Consider the following 20,880-nt stretch of genomic DNA (forward strand, 5'->3'; position numbering starts at 1 on the left):
AAATCGTTCTGCAGTCCGTAATTGGCCCTAGGTTTGGAAACCACTGTCATAAAGGGATGCAGATATGCTTGGGCAGGGCTTTTAAATTGCTGTGGAACGATTTTACTCCAGATGTGCCTCCATTACATACGTTTCCAATACTTTGCTTTTTAGTTGAGTACTATTCTTTAAATTTCATGTGTTAAATCGATGCAAAATTCTTGATAAAAGTAGTAAAACCAGGTGCATTTTTAAAATATTAAATAGTATATAATATTAAATATTATAGTATATATTTTCAGCTTACTCAAGAACAAGGTATGCAATATGCATCAGCGTTACAAAAGTTACAAGTTGCAGTTGAAAGGATGCAAAGAGAAGATGCTGCTAATTTTGCCGAACAACTTGACAAAGTCAAATTACAATTGGAATCTAGAAATAATGACGCAAATGCTTTTGAAACATTAGCAAATGAACTCAAGGTATATTTCATTACATTTTATTATTACTTTTTTTAATGTTAATGTCAATTATATCATAGGTCTCCATGAGAGAAACATAGGGGGCTCTGCGAGCTATTCGTTTACCTAATAAAGTACTGACTTGGCTAATTTTATAACTGTTCAAAGGAGCAATAATGGAATTAATGAAATTTGACGTCAGTAGCGGCAACAAGGGGGCAATTCAAATATGAATTGCTAGTTAAAGAATATGAAATATCTAAATATGAATTTCTAGTTCCAATAGCAAATTTTTTGTGGGGCTTCCTAAATTATTGTCAACCTCTTCACGAGCTCCACAACACCAATAGTTTGAGAACCCTTGAATATATAACCTATATATTTGTTGTAAATTACAGATGAAACTCGAAAATGCTAATGAAGCTCTGAAGTCTGCATCAAGACTCAACCAACAACTTGAGTTGAAGGAAGAAAATATTTCTCAATTGAAAAACATGGGTATATATCATTTGTTTTTGTTATGCCCTGTTAATTTTGCATGTAAACAACGTGCTCACGTATTTCTAATTATTTTGTGTGCTTTTAATGGTGAATGTGAGTATTATCCTGTTTCTATAATTAACAAGATATATGTTTGTACACTTTTTGGGTGATAGATATAGATAACACAGTTTTACTCTGTTTACTTTTAAGCGCACATAGTACTGGTACGAATTGCTGTTTTCAGGTCAATCAAATTAATTATTAACAAATGCTAAACCATGAAAATAGACTCCGATTCAGGTCATTCTATGGCGCAAGTGTCGGTAGAAGTGTAACTGCGGTGGAAATAGATTTAGTTTTGTGTTTGTTGTGTTGCTTCATGTTGTGTAATCTCTGCAGGCAACTGTGATACTTACTTGGGTATCTCTTGGGTAAAAAGGGTAATTCACCCATTTTTACCCACATTATTAAGCTCACATTCGTCTGCTGGGGTTTTATAAAATGGGGCATTTTCAACCATGTAGTGGATTAGAATTGTTGTTGCATGCGATGGCTTAATGGTTTCGTTTGTTGCATTTGGGAAGTTTCTACTTGAGTGAAGTCAAAACGGTCAACTTGCCTTATAATCTCAGCTGGCAATCTGTGATGTAAATTAAAATGCGATCACATTGTTATCTGAGATTTTGTGGAAAGTGTGAAAAAACAACTATTCAAGCTTTTCAGTAAATAGACATTTTTTGTGGATTTGTAGTCTTGTATTCAGTTTGATATCTCTTCAGCAGAATAGCGCATTCTATTTGAATGTGGTTTAAATTGAGATAGGAACAATCCATACCGAAAGTAAAAGTTTTGTTATTATGGAGATCTAGGTCAGGGTCATAATGTCTGTGCTGGCTGATGTAAATGCTTTATATCGATTCTTCTGTTGGAAGAGAATGAGGCTATTGCTCAGTGATAAAGTCACCTGACAAATGGTGAAATATTTACCACAGCGACAAGAGCAAAAATCATTATGTATTTTTACCCATGTGACAGACTTTTTAAACATGAACTGTCGGATTTTGTGCTTGGTAGAGAAAAATCAGGGCCACACTAAATGGCTTGGCGACCAGGTTGGGCCCACGAGCTGCCTGTTGAACACCCCTTTGTTAGAAATCACACCCCTTTGTAATATCAATATGGGATGATGTTTCTAGTTGCAGATGTTGTTTAATTAAATAAATACCAGAATAGATGAGGTAGGAAGATTTGTGATGCTAGGAATACTGCATTAGGAACTGATTGGATGGAATAAAATATCTCACTCAGTTCTCGATGCATTACTCCTAGTTTCATCCCTACTTCAAAGATGTATTTAAAAGAAAGATTCGCATTTGGGAAGTTTGTTTTATTAATTGCATAACCTACTTTGCTTTTGCAGACTCCCTAGGCCGCTCATTTTTTAAAAAAAAATTTCCTTTTTTGTGTTTTTAGCAGTAGGAATAGGTATCTAAGTAATGCCTATTCTGTTGAATCACTTGTTTGTTTTAGACAACTTTCTGGAATCTTCACTTGTGACTATGACTATAGTACGATAATTGTATTTTTAGTTGGTGAAAAGCAACTACATATTGACGAATTACAAGACAGGTTGCACGACATCACTTCTAAAAATGAGTCAATGGTGGACAAGTAAGTTGAATATTTAATCTTTTTAATATCGATACTCGATAGTCGAGAGAAAAATTTTTAAGCTGTTAGAGTGGGCACTCATTTTGATGTGGTCAACATCAGAATGAGATTAGGGTAGTCATCAGTTATACTGTAATACTAATTAATGAACTGTTCGTTTTGTAATTTGCAGAGAAATTGTCAAAAATCTCATTATTGGATACTTCACATCACCAAACAATAAACGGCCCGATGTGCTTCGGCTGATCACAGCTGTTCTTCGCTTCTCTCAACAAGACGTTGAGCGAATGAATGCTGGGGCACCACCAGAAGGAGCTAGAGGGTGGATTGGTAGTTGGTTTCGGCAAGGTGGCTCACAACAAGCTAGACCAAGCATGAGTCTTCCTGCTTCTCCGAGAAGTGGATCTACAAATGAGGTGATGCATAAAAATTTCATGTTTGGTCTGGGTAATTCAAAAGTACATTTAAAAGTTAAAATATGCTGTTAAGCTAGGACATTTGGTTTAGAACTTAACTTCCCTGTTTATTGCTGGTTGATATCACTGTGTTCATAGTATTGCATTGTACTACATACATGAGACTACTGTCTATTTCACTATACATTTTGATTGATGTCCAAGGTTTATTCTCTGAATATAGCTGACATCTTTATAATGAATCGTTTATGAATTTTTGAAATTGTAATTTTTGTATTTTTCAGTCCTTTACACAAATGTTCGTAAAATTTTTGGAAACTGAGTCTGTACCTCACCAAGCTGCCAAGTTACCAACAACAGCCATGATAAATGAAGCGCAACAGAAAACGAATTTGCGAAGGCCTCCGAGATCACCAGGTATGGCACAGGAACGGAACTTATAATTCATTTTTTTGTTAATTAGCTTAATTTTATCTTATGAATATAATCACGACTTTTAACAGTGCTATCATCAGTACCAACCCCAATAGGCACGGTTGCGGCAGAACGAGCTGGACCTGTGGTCGCTGGAAGATACAGTCCATTCTTATTATCTACATCCGGAGCAGTAACGCCTCATCGAGGTAAACAAATTTTTTTAATCAGAATGTAAAGTAACTTTGACCATTGGACCTAATACATATTTGATGCATTAATATATACAAAAAGACTGTTTCTATTACTAACATCTCACTGTATCATAATGTTTTTTTCAAGTGTCCCTATGAATATTTTCTTGTTATAAGGTATGAAACAAAAAAATCTTCATGAATTCTATATAGCACAGCTCATAAGCGGATTTGAAATTTGTGCCGGGTGACATAATTTAAAATGCAATAGTCATAGTCATCACAAATGTGTACATACAGCAGAAAAATTAAAGACTCATTTTATTGCTTTGTTATTAGCTGATTTTAGGCAAAATGGACGACAATAAATAGCAATAGTGGTGCTATATTTGACCACTCCAAAACTTCAGTCATCATGATCTTGTTTCTTTTGACTTTCTTCCTACAAGTTATCATTCTAATTTTTTCATTTTAGGTCAGGGGTCCACTACAAGTTCGACAAGTCATCCAGTGGTATTACATCCAGTTACCCCCATCCTACCCACTTTTACGCCGATTATAAACCCTAAATCATCAGCAGAGCAAGAAATCTTACAAGATATTTTATTAAGCAAAAATGACAGATGAAACGGTCTTGTTTCATTTGGATTTCTATTTTTGTGATTCTGGGATAAATATAGTGAGAGGAATTTTACTTTGCAATAAGCCCTTTGTGCCAAGTTACTGTGAAATGTTTACTATTTTCTAAAGTGTTATAGTTTGACATCAGAATATATTTTAAAGTAACACATCATGAGTGTCCGAGAAGTAGAATTGTTGATCAGATTCATGATGTGGTGTGCGTTTATGATTGTATTCGCTCCATACTGTTTCATAATCATGATAATACTGTAATAATGTTTCTAATTCAAGTTTTTAAATGCGGAATGATATTGATTGAGTCAAACTTTGTGATGTAAAATTGTATTTTTTTTTTGGTGCTTTTTGTCTAAGTTATTGTGTTTTATATTAATTTCACAGTATCTGTAATATATTTCATTCAAAATAGTATTCCATATGTAAAATGTGCTGTGATGAATGCACATAATTAGGATTGCTTTTTTGTTTCCAAGTGGTTCTAGTTTTGCCGTAGTGGCAATTTGTCTGTATCCTATGAATCATACTATGAATTGTGTGTAGCCCTCAACATGCCATTTTCTTGTCAAAAATGTGACAAGAGTCTACCTTTTCAAGTAATTATCTACAAATGAATTATTTACAGTCAATTAGATTAAAATTCTAAGAAATGCATGGACTTCAAATTATAACGATCAATGTGAACTTTTTACCTGACAACCTCAACAACAAATTTTGGGTAGAAAAGGTGAAAGATGTAATACATTAGTGGACAGACGGCGTTTGTTGACACTTAATTGGGGTTGTTTAATAATACATATGCTTCAATATATATTTCTTCCAGTCATAGAACTCGCAATAAACAATAAATCACTGGTAAACGAAAGTGCACACTTCTACATAGAATGATTCATTTTGTCCATATTTACTTTTGTTGTTGTTCTGTGTTCTCCTTCCCTTCAAAAGTTTTCTTGAAGTGAGACAAATGCAATTTATTTACTGAAAGAAGAGGTCGACATAACACAAAACAGTGTTATTCCAGAAGTTAAACACAAAGATTGAAAGTGACCCACGTTCGAAATAGTGCTATTAATTGCATATGTTATTATATTATGTGTTTGGTGTGCAATGTACTGTTGGGAATATTTAAAACAAAAAAAATAAATAAGAACCTGCCTTTGCAAGTGTGAGATGAACATGTTTAATACTATCGTTTGGCCACGGCGTACGGCTATTAATTATTGTGCAGCGCTGTGTAGACAACTACTTATTTTGTCATTCCCTTCGACCCAGAAGATAATCCAATATTATCGGTATATCGCAATGCATGTATCACCATTCAGGTTTTTGAGTTGCGAGCTATTTTTTTGTAAGTAGTTATTACAATACTTTAATTTAATCAGGTGTAGTTCAACTATATACGTGGGACACGACATTTTCGAGACGCCGCTTCGCGTTCGTTGTGTGAAGTAAGCAAACAACAGGCGTCATATGAATGAGGTTCGACTTATGTTGCGAATATGCTCCTTCAGAGTATTAAAGGACGTGTTTTTGACGGGTTTTCACACGTTTCAGCGCGGTTTTTGTACAAAACTGTCTGAAAACACGCTCAAACTTGCTAAAACGCAGGTGAGACGAAATTCGGAAGTTGAAAAGACTGAAAACGGAAGAAGTAGATGGAATTTCTTTTTTAGGGTATGGTTTATAGGGGTGGTTCAAGTCACTAAAAGGAAGATGCAGATGAAGTATTTTCCGACGATTGGTGAGGTGGTGGAAGACACTTAATTAAAGACTGAACCTTGCAAGGTAGAAAGAAGTGAATTGAGTTTTTTTTTCTTACGAATGGTGAGATCGTTGAAGTCACTAACAACATGCTGGAAAGTGAAAAGAGGAGATATTTCTTCCGACAAATGGTAATGTGGTCGAAGCCACTGAAACGCTGAATCCCAAAAAGAAGAAATGGATGAAATTTCGTTCGACGGAAGGTGGGGTTGTTGAAGTCACTAAAAGACTGAAAACTTAAAGGAGATAGTGTTACATTTTTTCCGACAAGTTTGTTGGTGTGTGTCAAGTTCATAGTGCCAGTACAAAATTCACCTCGCTGTTGCGACATAACACAAAAAAGTTTGAAAAGTACTGCCATAACGCAATAATTTAAGGACAGTCGTGGACAAATCAGTTGTAATTTCAGAGAATTTTTATTGAAATTTGGAGAGAAGAAAATTGAAAAATTACGCTATTTCTAGCTTGTTTACCCACTATGTTCTACCAGCAGTAGTCAGGTGCGACCCGTAATATTGGTGTGTGTGTATTTTCGGCCCTCAATAGCTAGCGGACGCCTCCCACTTCATATATAAGTTTTTTCGTTTTGTTATTATTATGTTGTTGCGCCTGATCTTTATTTTTTATTATTGAAACAATCGCTTTTTTATTTTAATCACTGGACCAATTGCTTTTTTGTTATTTATAGTTCGTAAAGATTGTATTTTGAAAGCTATTACTTTTATTTATTTCAAATATATCTGTGAGCTCTATGGGATTCGTTTTTGTGTGCTAAGACGTCATCAAATTTTCGCGCACTTTGTGGTGGTACGCGAACGCATATCAGTGGACCCAGTGCTCAGCGAACATCGGTGGTTAAGCGAAATGGGAATTTTTATTGGGAACGGTAGACTGCGGTACATGATATGATAATACTTATGGTAATGTTTAATTTTCGGAAGAAAGACTCTGAGATGAAAACATTAAGCAAATATACAGTTGCTCGAAAGGAAACATGAACAACTCAGATGTCGAATCAACAACCTATATAGTTTTTATTCAGAATTTACTTGAAGCTTTATGTCATGCAAACGTTTTATTACCATTTTTATTCCATTCCATTTAAAATAAAATAATAGCTGTAAGGGAAACAGATTGATTTGACCAGGGATAAGTCGCGCTCATTCACTCAGAAGTAAAGGAAGTTTTATCTCTAAATAACTTCACAGGTGACTATATTTGAATACCAAAATCTTCTGAAAATCATACAGATATATGGAGGTGCATAACACAAACTAGTAAATTCTGGTTCACAATATTATGCGAAAAATGCAAAAACGCCTTTTCATTTTTGAATTGGTGATGCAATATGAGTTAACAAATTAAGGTCTTTTTATTTAATTTTGATCCCTATTTCTTGTTGGGGAACAAGCAATTTTCAGTTTATAACTCTGTCCCCATCAACTCATAGACGTATAGGTTGTGCACGCCAAAAAAGTTTTTTCCCAAAACGATATTAATATCCTATAAAAAGGTATAATTACCAATAAGTAAAACTAGATAACGATCAGAGACCGCCGAGTTATCGATCTTGCGGTTTCGATTCCTTCGCTCTGACTCAATAGCGACAACGCGTGGTCCATAACTAATTAATTAATAACTCGCAAAATGTGGAGCAGGTTCAACCTCGCTTTCGTGAGATATTGCCTAACATAAAAAAGTGAAACAAACAAACAGACAAATACCGTGATTCCCGGCGAATAAGTCGCTTTTCTAGACCCAAATTTTTGGCCTGATTTTTTTTTTGGGGGGGGGGTCGTCTTATTAGGCGAGTATGATAATTTTCATTTTTTTGGTGTCGCCTTATTATATTATATTATTATATTAGGTAATGTTCTTTTATGGTGGATACAATCGCGAGTTGAACACAATTAGATTAAAATTTAAAGACAGTTTGAATTCCCGTAGTTATTATGGATTGAATATTATGCTACAAGAAAACCTCATTATAGGCTATTTTAATCAGTGCGCAAACGCGGCGACCGCTCAAAAGGCAATGCGTGGTAATTTGAGGTTCCGATGTTGATCCGATTTTACTACCCCGACTTATTGGCAGGTTATATGCAAAAATTCATTTTTTAAGGCTTAAAACGGGCCTCGTCTTATTTACCGGATAGACTTATTCGCCGGGAAATACGGTACCTATCAACATACTCACCGATCGAGATCGATAAGTAATATTAAACATTGTGAATTTAAGTAGAGAAACATAAATTAGGATAGACATGTTTATCCCTATGCCAATATTAAACACTATTGGTTATACAATTATTACAATACGTATACAACAACGTACAATACATATTTTCTTTCGTTTTGGTGTTGAAATTACTTCGTAAATCGTCGTATTATGATTTTCATTATTAAAATAGAACTAATATTTGCGATGTTTCATTAATTGACGTAGAAATATAACTTGACCGATAAATTATTTTTACATTTCTCAATTAAACAACCTATCACCAAATATACAATCGATATTCATAGGATCGCGAAACTAATTATATCTAAAATCCCTCAAACTGTCGTAGAGAAATCGATTCTAAAATCATCATTACAATATTGTATGTATATATATAAGTATTTATTTTACGTGATTACACGGCCCGCTCCGTGCTTTTGATGGTGTAATACAAAAAATATTATCATTAAATACATGTATACTTATGCAGGAAATGACCTCACTGACTGGCCCATCAGTATTAAGTAATTCGTTGTATTGGTGTATATTTTGACGTCATCATAAAAACCCTACTGGTATGACTTACTAAGTATATATAGGTAGCCAAGCATATGTCGTCAGCCAAAATATTTATTTGTCATATAAACGCATTTCCTATATTTGTTTCTAAATATAGTCTTCTTCAATGTAACTTATCAGAACCCACATCCGAATATTGGATTCAATTTACGTCAATTTGGCCGCATAATCTACTCAAAAAGCCACAATCAACACACACGCAACTTCAAACAAGATTCTTTTTTTATTGTCATATATATTTATGATGCATAATGGTTTCATCTCGAATATACTCAGAATATTGGCCTTGTACTTTTTCATTGGGTGTGAAATCAACAAGCAAAAATCACTCCGACGGCATGACAAAAAACAATTTATATTACGAAATTTTTTTTTTATTTAAAAAAGTTACTTGTCCATCATTTAGATTTTATAACACTGGTTTTAGAGCCCCTTTTAGAACCTGTCAAGTCTCACGCCCCACCTCAAAAATAACTAGTCAACAATAAGGTACAAATAACAGATAGTGAGGCAAAAGTATGCTTTATTTAAACAAGAGAGCTACGCACAAATATATGGACACGTTAGACCAGAGCGAATCAGTCCTTACCGGTACCTTTGACGCTACCGGTACCCTCAAAAAAGTTCTGAATTTCCAGTAGCAAGAATTTTGCAGAATCAAAACGTACAGCCAGTCATGACACTGAATAAAATCCGTGTTCCCATGGATAAAAAATAATACAGCAAAATTTTAGACGAAATATCAAATTTCATAGAATTCACGCAAAAATTTTGAAATAAATAAAAGTAATAGCCTTCTAGCGAAAAAATTAATCTTTAACCACTGAAAATTTCAAAGCAATTGGTCCAGTATTCGAAGAGAAAAGCGACTTTTTAAAAACGTGTCAAAGAACAAGAACAACAACAACAACAACATAATATTGAAACGATCGTTATGGCCACTAAACGTGTCCAAAAACACGTTGAAAATACGTGGATGGAATCAAGATCTCTAGACAATAAAGATATGTGGATATCCGAAACAAGGCGGGCAGGATCACATCTAACAAATGTTTTTATTTCCAATTAGCTTCACGCCCCCTCAAAAGAAATAGCCTACGCCCCATTGTGGGACGCGTCCCACCGGTTGAGAACCATTGCTTTAGAACATGTTTGTGGTCACCACAAAAATTATTTTGTTTTGATCGATGTCGCCATCAACACGGAGATATTCATCTCATAGAAATTCGTATAATAAGTGTTGAGATACATCCAGTTTGTTCAATTATGATACCTCTCCTAAGTCACACTATACGCACCGTGGTATCCTCCCAATAAAAAATAAAATAGACTAAATAAAAAAATGAAAATTATCCGAACCGTTAGGAGATGACGTAAAAGGTGATATTCTACAGTGTTTTTTAAGTTCTTTATCTGAATTTGATGGGGGCAATGGGGTACATATGCCCCCGGGCGCCAAGGTACAGGGGCGCCAAAATGGGGCTTGCAAAATTTTCACAACAAGGGTAAAAAAACGGTCACAAGCAAGATTGCACCGGCGGCAGACATCTAGTCTTAGTACATGGTCAACTGCACACTTGGTCAGACCACATACGTCGACCGCCGACGTCATCAGGCACATAGCTCGCGCACGGTCAGATTTCCATCGCAATTACATGACCAAAAAAGCTGACCGGGAAACAAAGCAAAAATTGATTCGGTAATGTTACGTTAGGTAACAAAATGCGCGGGGTTAATTACGTGGTTCTGTATCGATAAGTTCTTGCCTGCGCACATGTAAGTTGATATTAGTTCTGTGCTGGAGACGGAAGGCAACGGAATTTGGTTGAATGATGTTAAACAGCGAAGTGCTGGTAATACATGTTTTGAGTAATACGTGGTTTTGTATTTCGTGGTAAGCTGCTAAACGTTTCCAGGTAGCCCACGACGCAGACCTAACTTTGGTGGCAAGGGATTGTTCAGTTCCCGCCTGGCAACGGCATTCGTGAAAAGTGTGGTTTACTGAGCACTGGGCCTAATATTTATAATAACCACAACTTGCAACGGCATCGCAACAACTCAGTTTGATGAATCGGTGTCAACCAAAAACCCCTTTGGCTTTTTTTGGTTTTATTGTGTCTTTTGGAGACGACGTTTTCCCGAATCTGCGAATTTCTCTACAAATTTTGTTAACAATATATACCAGTTTTAATTGCAAGCTGTGAACGGTCTTTCAACAAATTGAAACTCATCTTGTCGTATTCGCGAGCATCAATGGGACGGGATCGTCTCAGTGATGTTCTAAGTCAGGGGTCGACAAACTTTTGTCGTTCGTAGGCCAAGATTAAAGGTTGCAAGTCATTTACGGGACGCATATATTTTTAGAAAGTTTAAAACCGAGGGAATGGCCAATGAATCACATTTTTTCACACAGATTCCAGTTAAATTTCAAGCAGCGCGCGAAGACTGATCATTATCTGCGCCATTAAAGCATTTGCACTCAGCATCAACTTTTTTACGTTCTGTTGCCCTTTGTCTATCTATAATCAATTTGAACGAGTGATTGTGAATTATAACCTTGTTAGATTATAATATAATTTGGTGTCTCAAAACAAATTCTGTTACGTAAAGAATATAATCGTCAATACAGTTGTTTTGTTAATATAATTCAGTGAAGCGTCGCGGGCCGGATTATATTGTTCCGCGGGCGGGAGTTTGCCGAACCCTGTTCTAAGTGTTGAAAGAGAAACATTGGAAAAAAAACAGATTTTGATAACCAGTTTGCGACAGTGAAATCAAGAAAAATAAATTTATTGTAGACTATGTAAATCATCTTTGACAGTAACTGGAAAAGACGTTATGGACATATGCTATATATATTTTGTATAGCTTTGCTTCTTCTTTAAATAAAATGTTCCATTAAAATTTGAATTGTTTCTACATATACAATTGAATGTAATAGAATATATGATTAAACGTGGAGGTCGGGGCGCCAATTTTATAGTTTGCCCCGGGCGCAAAATATTCTGGCTACGCCTCTGCTTGGTACATATTTTTTTCTCCGATCTGCGCGTCAGTCGAAAGCATAGCGCTCCAGAAGTATGTGTACCAATATGGAGGTAACTAATTTCGTTCGCCTACTTTACATCAAGTTGTGTAAAGGGACGGAAGCCTATGAGCAGGGGGTATTTTCACTTGGCAAACACAGACAGTTCCCGAACCCGTAATAGAACTAAAATAAGCATATTGGGAATAAAATTATGGCCTAACTCTAGCCTGGTACACACACTACGGGAGTACCGAAAGCATTCCCTTTATTTGTATGTATGATTAAAACGTCACAGGGAATAGTTTTAAAAGTATATATATACTAGAAAAGACTTGAAGAACATGCAAAATATTGCGTTCTTAGTTTTATATTGTTGAAGTTGAAAAATATGCGACGTTCAAGTTGTGATTGTTACATGTTGTTTTAGAAATGTTCTATATATTATTAATTGGATGACACTTTATTCAGACCATACCTAGGAAAACCCTTAAGATTTGAGTTTTCGTGTATTTTAATATCATATACTGAATGAAACTTCGTGCGGAACGAAAGCTTCACTTCAGTTTTATCCGGATCTTGCAAAAGGGAGGCTCACTTATATATATACTTGCTATTTCCTGCGAACAAATTATACTATTCTTATTTCTCTTTTTAATGCTAAATCTTTTGGCAACGGACACATGCGGACCCGAAGTAATAGGTAGAAATCACCCGCATTTCAATACACAATACCATGGTTCCCAGTATTTTCAGATTTATTACGGTTCAAAGTATTTATTCAATTTTGAATCATTCATTTCTTATTTAAATTATATTTCCGCTTGTAAGCCTGAATAAAAAAGCATATATGAGCCCTATCGAAACACTCACAAAATGTCAAAGTCACGTTATAGAATGAGATAGGGGAAAGTGGGGAAGGTTGGGACACTTTTTTTCTTTTGCGTAACCTATATTCTTTACATTCATTTCAATTTGCGGGGCGAACGCAGAGAGGGGTAAATGTAATTTTATTCATTAACTAAGAAATTTTCTAGCGACACACATCTTTTCACCTGGATGCTTCAAAAAACGTCTGTCAAGTGTCCCACTGTACCCCACTTGTGGGGCACTTTCTCACAGGCCCTGCGGCACCTTCAAAAAAAAATCGACGGTGTAATTTTTGAAAATTAAAATAAAACCAGCATTTATATATTAACAAGTAATATTTCTAATTCCGGCCAAAGGCAAATTATTTACTTTTTCGAACCTGTATCTGAAAAATATTTTTGAATCTAGAATATATTTCATATTGGGCCATGGGTCGAAAGATACCATGATATTACAAAAAATATAACACATCTCTAGGCTTATAATCATTTAATGAATCAAACACTGTCGAATTGTGCCCAGCGGAGCATGTCCCACTGAACCCCGTCCATTGTTCCCCATAAGAAACAAATATTTTCGACTGTCCCGCGTCGAGATTAGGAAGGCACATCAACACGCCAACGTTATGAATATTTTCTGGCTTGTCCATGGGACATATTTTTTGTCCTATTTCCATTCCATAAAAATTATGCCTGCCCATCCCATGGGATTACCATTGGAATAAAATTCAATAAAAATTGTTAAATTTAGGTTTAGCGTCTACTAAATAGGACTACATGTACGAAGAGACATGAAAAACAACAAAATTTACGGACTTTGGGTACTTAATATTCATAACTATCCTATATACATGTGTTCATCAGCCCCTTCACGAAATATGTTGTTAATGCTGACGTTTCCCATGGACAAGCCTGAATATTTCACAGTAAACTAAAGTTGAAAAATATCAGACGGTGGTTTGTCATGTTGGAAAGGCTAAAGTAAAAAAACGAAAAAACTTATATGGTAAACTTTTAGTTCCAATTTCATCCCATAACTTGCGTCTCTCTACACAATCGTTGTCCGTTTGCGGGGACGTTGTAACTCACCGAAGGGCGGATTCAAACATCGAACCGCAGACCTGATTCCGGATATAGTATGAGTGTGAGAGCTGATTTTCCACTGTGCCCCGTGGCCCACCTTCCCCTAATGTTAGCATTCTGAGAAAAGTAAAACATTACAAGAAACGGTGATTTATATTTTGGCTCGTTTCATATCATCATATCTAGAGCCTATGATTACCCGCTGTGCATATATTGCTGCGGATCAGACTAAGACCGCCTGGTCGTATCACTCCCTCCTGTTTTTACTAAACTAATTTATTACTTGTTATTATTTTTATTATTACGATGACTGTTATTTTATTTGGTTGACGAAAGAATAAATCTCTCTCCCTCCTCAATCATGATGATAATCTTTACCACCCTACCGTATTTGAACAAACACAGAACCGTGAGTAGACGTTATTCCATCATAAAAAAAACAAAAAGTTACTCAGGTCAAATAAATTTATTTAAAAACGTGAAAATGTGATATTAAAAATATTAATATATAACAACGAACAGACAATAATAGAGTACAAATGAAGAAACAAAAAATAAATAAAATAAGAGCGCTCCAAGAACTGATATTTCAATAAGAAATCGACTACGTCCGAAAATTTTCACACCAATTAAACAGTTCCTTGAATGATGCTTAGTCTACTCTAGCGTGTTTTGAAATATTAAATATATCAAATAATCTCACTTTGAATGTGTTGATTGTATGTGATATCACAGTAAGTTTCACATTTTTTGTGTAGATGCTATGATCGCAATAAAAAATAAAAAGTCAAGTAAAGGAGTGTTTTGTTATTCTATGATTGTAGTTGAACAACAATAATGACAATGAAAATAAATATATTACTTTAAATAAAGTGAAAAGTATAAAATTTGCGTAATATTATGTATAGTAAAAAACTATAATATTAAGTCAAAAACACAAACTAGAAATCACAAAATGAAATATTGCACCAATGTCAGTTAATATATATATTGCCTTTATGTAAGCTCTGTTTTGTGTAAATACGTCGATTTGCCCAACTATAGGCAGAAAATAAGATTTTTTTCATCCAAGATTTAATCGGCAAATTGCTACTCATCGAACGCAGAACTAATTTGATGTCTGGATATAATTCATTGACACATCAAACCTTCATAAGTCTGCTTAAAACTCTCTATAAATGCGTTATATTGCCTCAAAAATTCGTAGATTCGAACTTTTTCCAATACTGAACTCGGTGCTGGGTGAATTGGGTAACCCCGTTCTATGTATTGCACTGGTTCTTCGCACGATCTTCCTGTCATCTAAAAATAAGTAATAAGAATTAAGTTAAACAATGTAATCTACTTCGGCAACATGTTGGATGAGAAGTCAAAGTTATTTTATGACTTTAGTATCTTCCAGAATCAAAAAAAGAAAACTGAAAATTGAATAGTCAATATTTTATCGACATAAGTACTGTATATGGAAATATTTATACGTTGATTATTAATTTTATGATTTTTCAATCTTCTCCTATACTCCGTGAAGCACGTTGTGTACGCCTAATTTTGTGTCAATTGTGTCAGCTTTTAGGTTTAAATTAATGATGATATCAATAATAATAGAATAATACAACGGTATTATCATCTTATAAATACTCACGTAAGACGCGTGTGATGCAACGACTTTGTCAGAAGCTTCTCTTGTTCTTTGTAAAGACGAAATAATTTTTGATGACTTTGCTTCCGGGGAATAAACTAGGTACGTATTTATAAAGTACTGATAGGTGTGAAGAGCTTCGTAGTTTGCCTGTAAAATCTGCTTGTCGTTTTCGCCCTGAAAAGAATTTATTTGAAATTATCGAAAATAACAATTTTTTTTCATAAAAAAGGTTATTTTATTCTGTAAAGCGAGGAGTAGTCCATCTCATAGATTTTTCAAAAACCTCGAAATTAGTACCTGCAAAAGTAATTTCCGAATATGTTTGAAAAACATCAATTTTTCATTTAAAACTGATTTGTCGAATATTTTTTTTGTTTTGGGAACTGTTCCTGTAAAGATAAAGTATTGTATGTGCACATGAATAAAACTTACCGATTGATTAAGTTTTTTGAAGTCAGGCATATTCGTGAGTTTCAAGGTAGTTGGATTTGTTAAACATCCACCTCGTCTGCTGCAATCCATTTTCTTGTGAGTCTTAAAAAAAGATTTATGATTTAGATGAAAATTCGAATGTCCCTAATCGTATGCTACGCTCGTATTCATAATCAATATAGTTATTAAAAGACTCAAACATTAGAAAAAAATAGTCTTCAATGATTGATTACGCATTACATAAGTAAAAAAAATGTTGCGACCTATTATGTTAAAATTTTGTTATAAAATATAGATTATATCGAACCAATGTCATTGTTACGTGTTATACTCAAAAAATAATTTTTCGTTTTATATCTCGAAATAATTACAAACAATTTGAATATCGAATAACTTTTGGAAATTATTGAAAATTTATAAAAAAAATCTTTGTAGGGGCAAGTCTCCGAACGTTCAAAAAAATGTATGCAATATTTTCTATATATATTCCAGTGTGCAAATGTTGGAATAATTTTAACTTGTAAATCGTTTAGAAAATGTTGATGCGGTTCCTTGCTTGTGTTGCGGAACACTCCGAAAAAAGGGCCAAATGAACGAAAATATTTTAGAGATTCAGATATACTTACAAATCTTCGAAAAGCGTGTTCCACGGAACTTCGTAAAATATCCAGAGTCCCAATATAGTCTCCTTCATCAAACAATATTGGTGCAGACGAACTTAAGACAGCAATATTCAACACGATAAATGTAAGCATAATAGAAGAAAAAACTAATTGATTTCCACAAAGTCGTTCCATTTTAAAACGATAGACGAGATTAAATGAGATTCACTGATATCAATAGATTTTGAAACGATTTTGATCTAATTTGTAAATTTCTTTCTTATATATACAATATCAACGCATATAGAAAGAAAAAAGGAAAAGAAAAACAACCCTAGCACGGAATTCCCGAAGATTGATTTCTGTGTCGGTAGAAATCGAACCAATAATAATGTTATATTAACGAAATTTGTTTGCTCTACCTTGTGACGTAGCATCTACCGCGCGCAATTAAGTTTATCGGATTATAAATATATCACGCACCGCATTATACATTTTTTAATTGCTTAAAAAAATTAAATCGTATCAAATTACGCGATTACGCAAAAAACAAACTATGCCCTTCGGTTGCGGTACGATTTAACGTATACGATGTCAAAAATAGACGACGCACAATGTAAATAAGAACCCGGTTTCGCACTGTCTTCAGGTGAAATGTTTATACGCAATTGTAGCATTTATGGTTCTTGGTGTTAAAGCATGGCTCAGATGGATAATTTATTGTTTCTATGAGGTTATTATCACAAGTTATTGCTTTGGCGGTCAAATTTCCTTCGAACGCCGACGTCGGAATTTTTCATACCGTGAAACGGAAGAAAGATGAAACATTGATTTTTTTAAAATTAATACCTAACGTTGACTGAGAATTTGAGTAGTTATTTACTGGATTCCACCTCCCATGTATTTTATAGTTACTAACTAAACTATGTTATTATAAAAAATAATAAAATACGTTCATTGCCATCCAAGGTAGAGAATTTGGGTTTTTCACTACAAGTATTTTCTGGAGCAATATTTGATACCATAAAAGGGAACCAGTATCCAAATTAGCGGTATTTTTACCCCAAATAATTTTTTCAGTCTGAAGGCCGAAATATCTTTTATGCACGAGATAGCCTTGTAGTATAGTATATAATATCGCATCTCGTACCGGCGTTCAAGAAAAACAATTCATTAAAGAAAAAGGATGTATAAAAGAAATTATTCGTATTTGATCGAAACAACTTGATTTATAACGATAAAATATTTTAAATATAAAATAATTTCATACACTTCTTCTTGGGAATCATCCCTGCCTTATGAAACATTGCGTAATTTCAATGGATAGAGAATTCCTGTAAACAGGCTTTGGAGAATTTTACATTTCTTTTTTGTTGATGTTGCACTTGAGTAAATTGACGACAAGTGGTCGTTGTGAAAACAAAACGAAAAGTTTTAGAAAACAAAAAGTTTTAGAAAACAACGAGTCTCTGACTGAGCTTAAATTTCATCAGAATTCTTGAATTGTTGAATTTCATCATTTTTCGTATTTAGCAAGGTTATAGTTACTTCTAAAATTTAGATTTTTATATTCCGAAGTTTATTTTTGAAGCAAATAATTGCAATTTAGTTAGTTTGGCATCAAAGATATCAGCGTTTTCTTAGATTTTGGGTATAGATGAATAATTCATTAAGTAGAGTTCGGAAATGGCCATCTTCGAAAAAAAATGAAGTCGACTTTGTTGAAAAGCGAATGAATATCCTGAATAATAATTCACAAAAACTTGATAAATGGTAGAAATGGTGTGTATAGAGTTTAAGAGTCCACTCGGGCCATATACGATAATGGAAATATAACAATAACAATGCGGAAGACATTGTTGAGGAATCACTCTGTTATGAACATACTAATATTTGCAGTTTTTCTGGCTCTGATCATTTACTTGTTGTTTTTTGTTTGTCGACATTGTTCAGCATATGGGATGCGCTTTCCTCAGCTGCGTCATCAATGACCTATATTTAACCCATTCTTAGTAACCTGATAAATTGTTGCACAATAAATCACCAATCAACCTCCGTTTGTTAGTCAGCAATAAATAAATTTATCGTTAATCAAATTTAAATTTACTATTAACATACCATTGGAACACGGCATATGAGGAGATGCCACATTTGTGAGAGGGAAAATCTGTTAAGGTGATTGATTTCAAGACAGAAATATCAGGAATATTCGGAAATCCCCAAGATTTACAGCTTTCTGCTTTTTTATGCACAATGTTTTGCAGCCTAGATTTGATAAACTCAATTAATTAATGAAGTTTTTGAAGCATTAAACTATTGCAGTTTCACAGTTCGCAATCAAATTTCCGAACATTACGACAAACTCAAATAAAGACATATGGCAGGGCTTTAGGTTTGACGATGTCGCTAAACTTCGAAAGATGTTCAAACGCACATTTAATGAGCAATCTTACTGTAGGCATGCAATAAAAAAGAATTCTCCTTCGGAATATAAAATGTGGATAATCTAAACATACATGTTATATGAATAAAATGAAAGAAACATGGGCAATGAAAGAAACAAACGAGGATGCATAATATCTAAAATTCTACGTCCTATATTATTCACAAAACAAAATATGATCATCACACCAGCAATATTATACTCTATCGGAAGATATTTGTTTATCCCGTGGTTTATTTACTGCCCATTGTAATAATACGTGTCATTCATTACCCCGATGATCTGAACATTAATTTAGCTTTCTCAAATCGGATCATCAAGTAGTTACTGTCAAAATGTAATGCTGAATGGCTCGGGAAATAATTAGAGCCTGCCTGTGCTGAGATTCATTCATTTATGTTCGTTTTGTATTTCAAAAGACGGCTTCTCCTAAACGCTTCCAATCAGCGAATTTCTCTTTCAGTAAAACATTGGCAGTGTTTTTTGTTTATCGTTCTTACTGCTTTTATATGTTGTTATAAATGGTTAAGACTTTTAGTGATTACTTTTAAATTTTCATAAACGACCATAAATGGCAAAGCAAATAAATGGTTTGTACGCGAGAATTTAGCAAGAGTCGTAATAAGGCCATAAAAATGTATAAGTTTCTTGCACCTACTAATTACAACTCGTAGTGCGTCATTGCGTTCCCAAATTAGACATGCTAAATATGTTTCATTGCATAGACAACAAACTTTTACCATCGGTACTATGTTTAATATTTACCACTCATAGGAATGTAGATTATTTATTTTGTAGCGTATTCCACTTGCATTGACCTGATATATATTGAAACCATTGGTTGCGGAAGATACGAAAGTTTGTTCAAGCTTGTCAAATATTTAACTTTCATCTTGTTGAGTAAAAATAATATGATCTCTTTCAACGAAATAGCAATTATATTTGTGAGCTTTCGTTAGATCATGGTCTAACTTCTTCAAACAATACAAGATAATGAGATATAACCTAATCAAACAGCAATAGCATCCTTGTGGGAGTACCACATACAAATCCGAAGTAGAAAGTAAACAAGAAAGAACCTGCAGTTCAATACACAATATCCAAGTTCCCCTAGTTTCTTCGTCTTGTTGCTTTATTATTTTCTTTCGGGTGATTAAATTAAAAATAATGTGTCCATATTTGCAGTTTTAAAATAATATTGTGCTTTGGTCACATGAGCCAAAATGTGATGGTTCAAGTATAGAAGTATTGTTGTTCCAATCAAGAAAAATTGCTACGATTATCAAATAAATTATAAATTGAATACCCAAAACAAAGCAAATAATTCATGTATACAAAAATAACAAAATTCTCTTTTGATTTTAAGTTCCAATTTGGATTCTGTGTTGTCAGATCATTATCTATGAGCTTTAGCATTTAAATCCTTTCTCGCGGTTTGTAAGTCTGATTCATATGAGAAAATAAAGGCATGCGCCTTTCAATGGCCATATGAAAACCCCTGGCTTCTACATAAAGTGCGTGTAAAATTAGAATTATGAGAATTGGTTACCGTATTCTGCTCTGTTACGCACTGTTCAAATAACGCCAACATACCTTAAGTACATAAAGGGAAATACCCAGATAGAAAACACCTACACATTTTATTATGATGTGATTCGATGTTCATATGTATGTTTAACCACTACCTATTTATATCCCACACATACGTCAAAGGTTGAAAGGAGAAATTCTTTTTACATCGTACCCAAACTCCAAGCTTCTCGCGACATCTTGCACTTGACAACGAATAGTCAAACAGATGTTTTTATTTGAGGATGATAAGAGAATCAAATTCGAATGCCATTACCTCGTATTAGACACTAGAATTGAAAAATGTACCTTGTATCAGAATATTTATAAGTCAAATAAATGATTTGTTACAAGAGATCAAACAATAATTCCCACTTGGAGAAAATAACTCTATTCGGTG

General features: G+C 34.2%; 2 protein-coding genes across 2 annotated transcripts in view; one reads left to right on the plus strand and one right to left on the minus strand.

Annotated features, from left to right (window-relative positions):
* Positions 1-5,429, plus strand: part of LOC120338216 (uncharacterized) — a 35,401-nt gene extending 29,972 nt beyond the window's left edge. The window contains exons 31-37 of the mRNA XM_039406170.2: positions 282-461; positions 839-938; positions 2,513-2,594; positions 2,767-3,010; positions 3,295-3,427; positions 3,514-3,633; positions 4,094-5,429. Of these exons, the coding sequence (XP_039262104.2) occupies positions 282-461; positions 839-938; positions 2,513-2,594; positions 2,767-3,010; positions 3,295-3,427; positions 3,514-3,633; positions 4,094-4,245 (1,011 nt within the window). The 3' untranslated portion in view covers positions 4,246-5,429. The remainder of the gene's footprint in view (positions 1-281; positions 462-838; positions 939-2,512; positions 2,595-2,766; positions 3,011-3,294; positions 3,428-3,513; positions 3,634-4,093) is intronic.
* An 8,881-nt stretch (positions 5,430-14,310) lies between these two features.
* LOC120348554 (uncharacterized) lies at positions 14,311-16,685 on the minus strand. Its single transcript, XM_039418713.2, has 4 exons — positions 16,493-16,685; positions 15,867-15,968; positions 15,435-15,608; positions 14,311-15,094 (listed from the first exon to the last, which is right to left on the minus strand). Exons 1-4 carry the CDS (start codon positions 16,661-16,663, stop codon positions 14,924-14,926), a joined length of 618 nt encoding a protein of 205 aa, XP_039274647.2. The 5' UTR covers positions 16,664-16,685; the 3' UTR covers positions 14,311-14,923.
* Between the last annotated feature and the right edge of the window lie 4,195 nt (positions 16,686-20,880).

The sequence above is a fragment of the Styela clava genome, chromosome 1 (genome assembly GCF_964204865.1).
Source record: "Styela clava chromosome 1, kaStyClav1.hap1.2, whole genome shotgun sequence".
NCBI classification, from domain to species: domain Eukaryota; kingdom Metazoa; phylum Chordata; class Ascidiacea; order Stolidobranchia; family Styelidae; genus Styela; species Styela clava.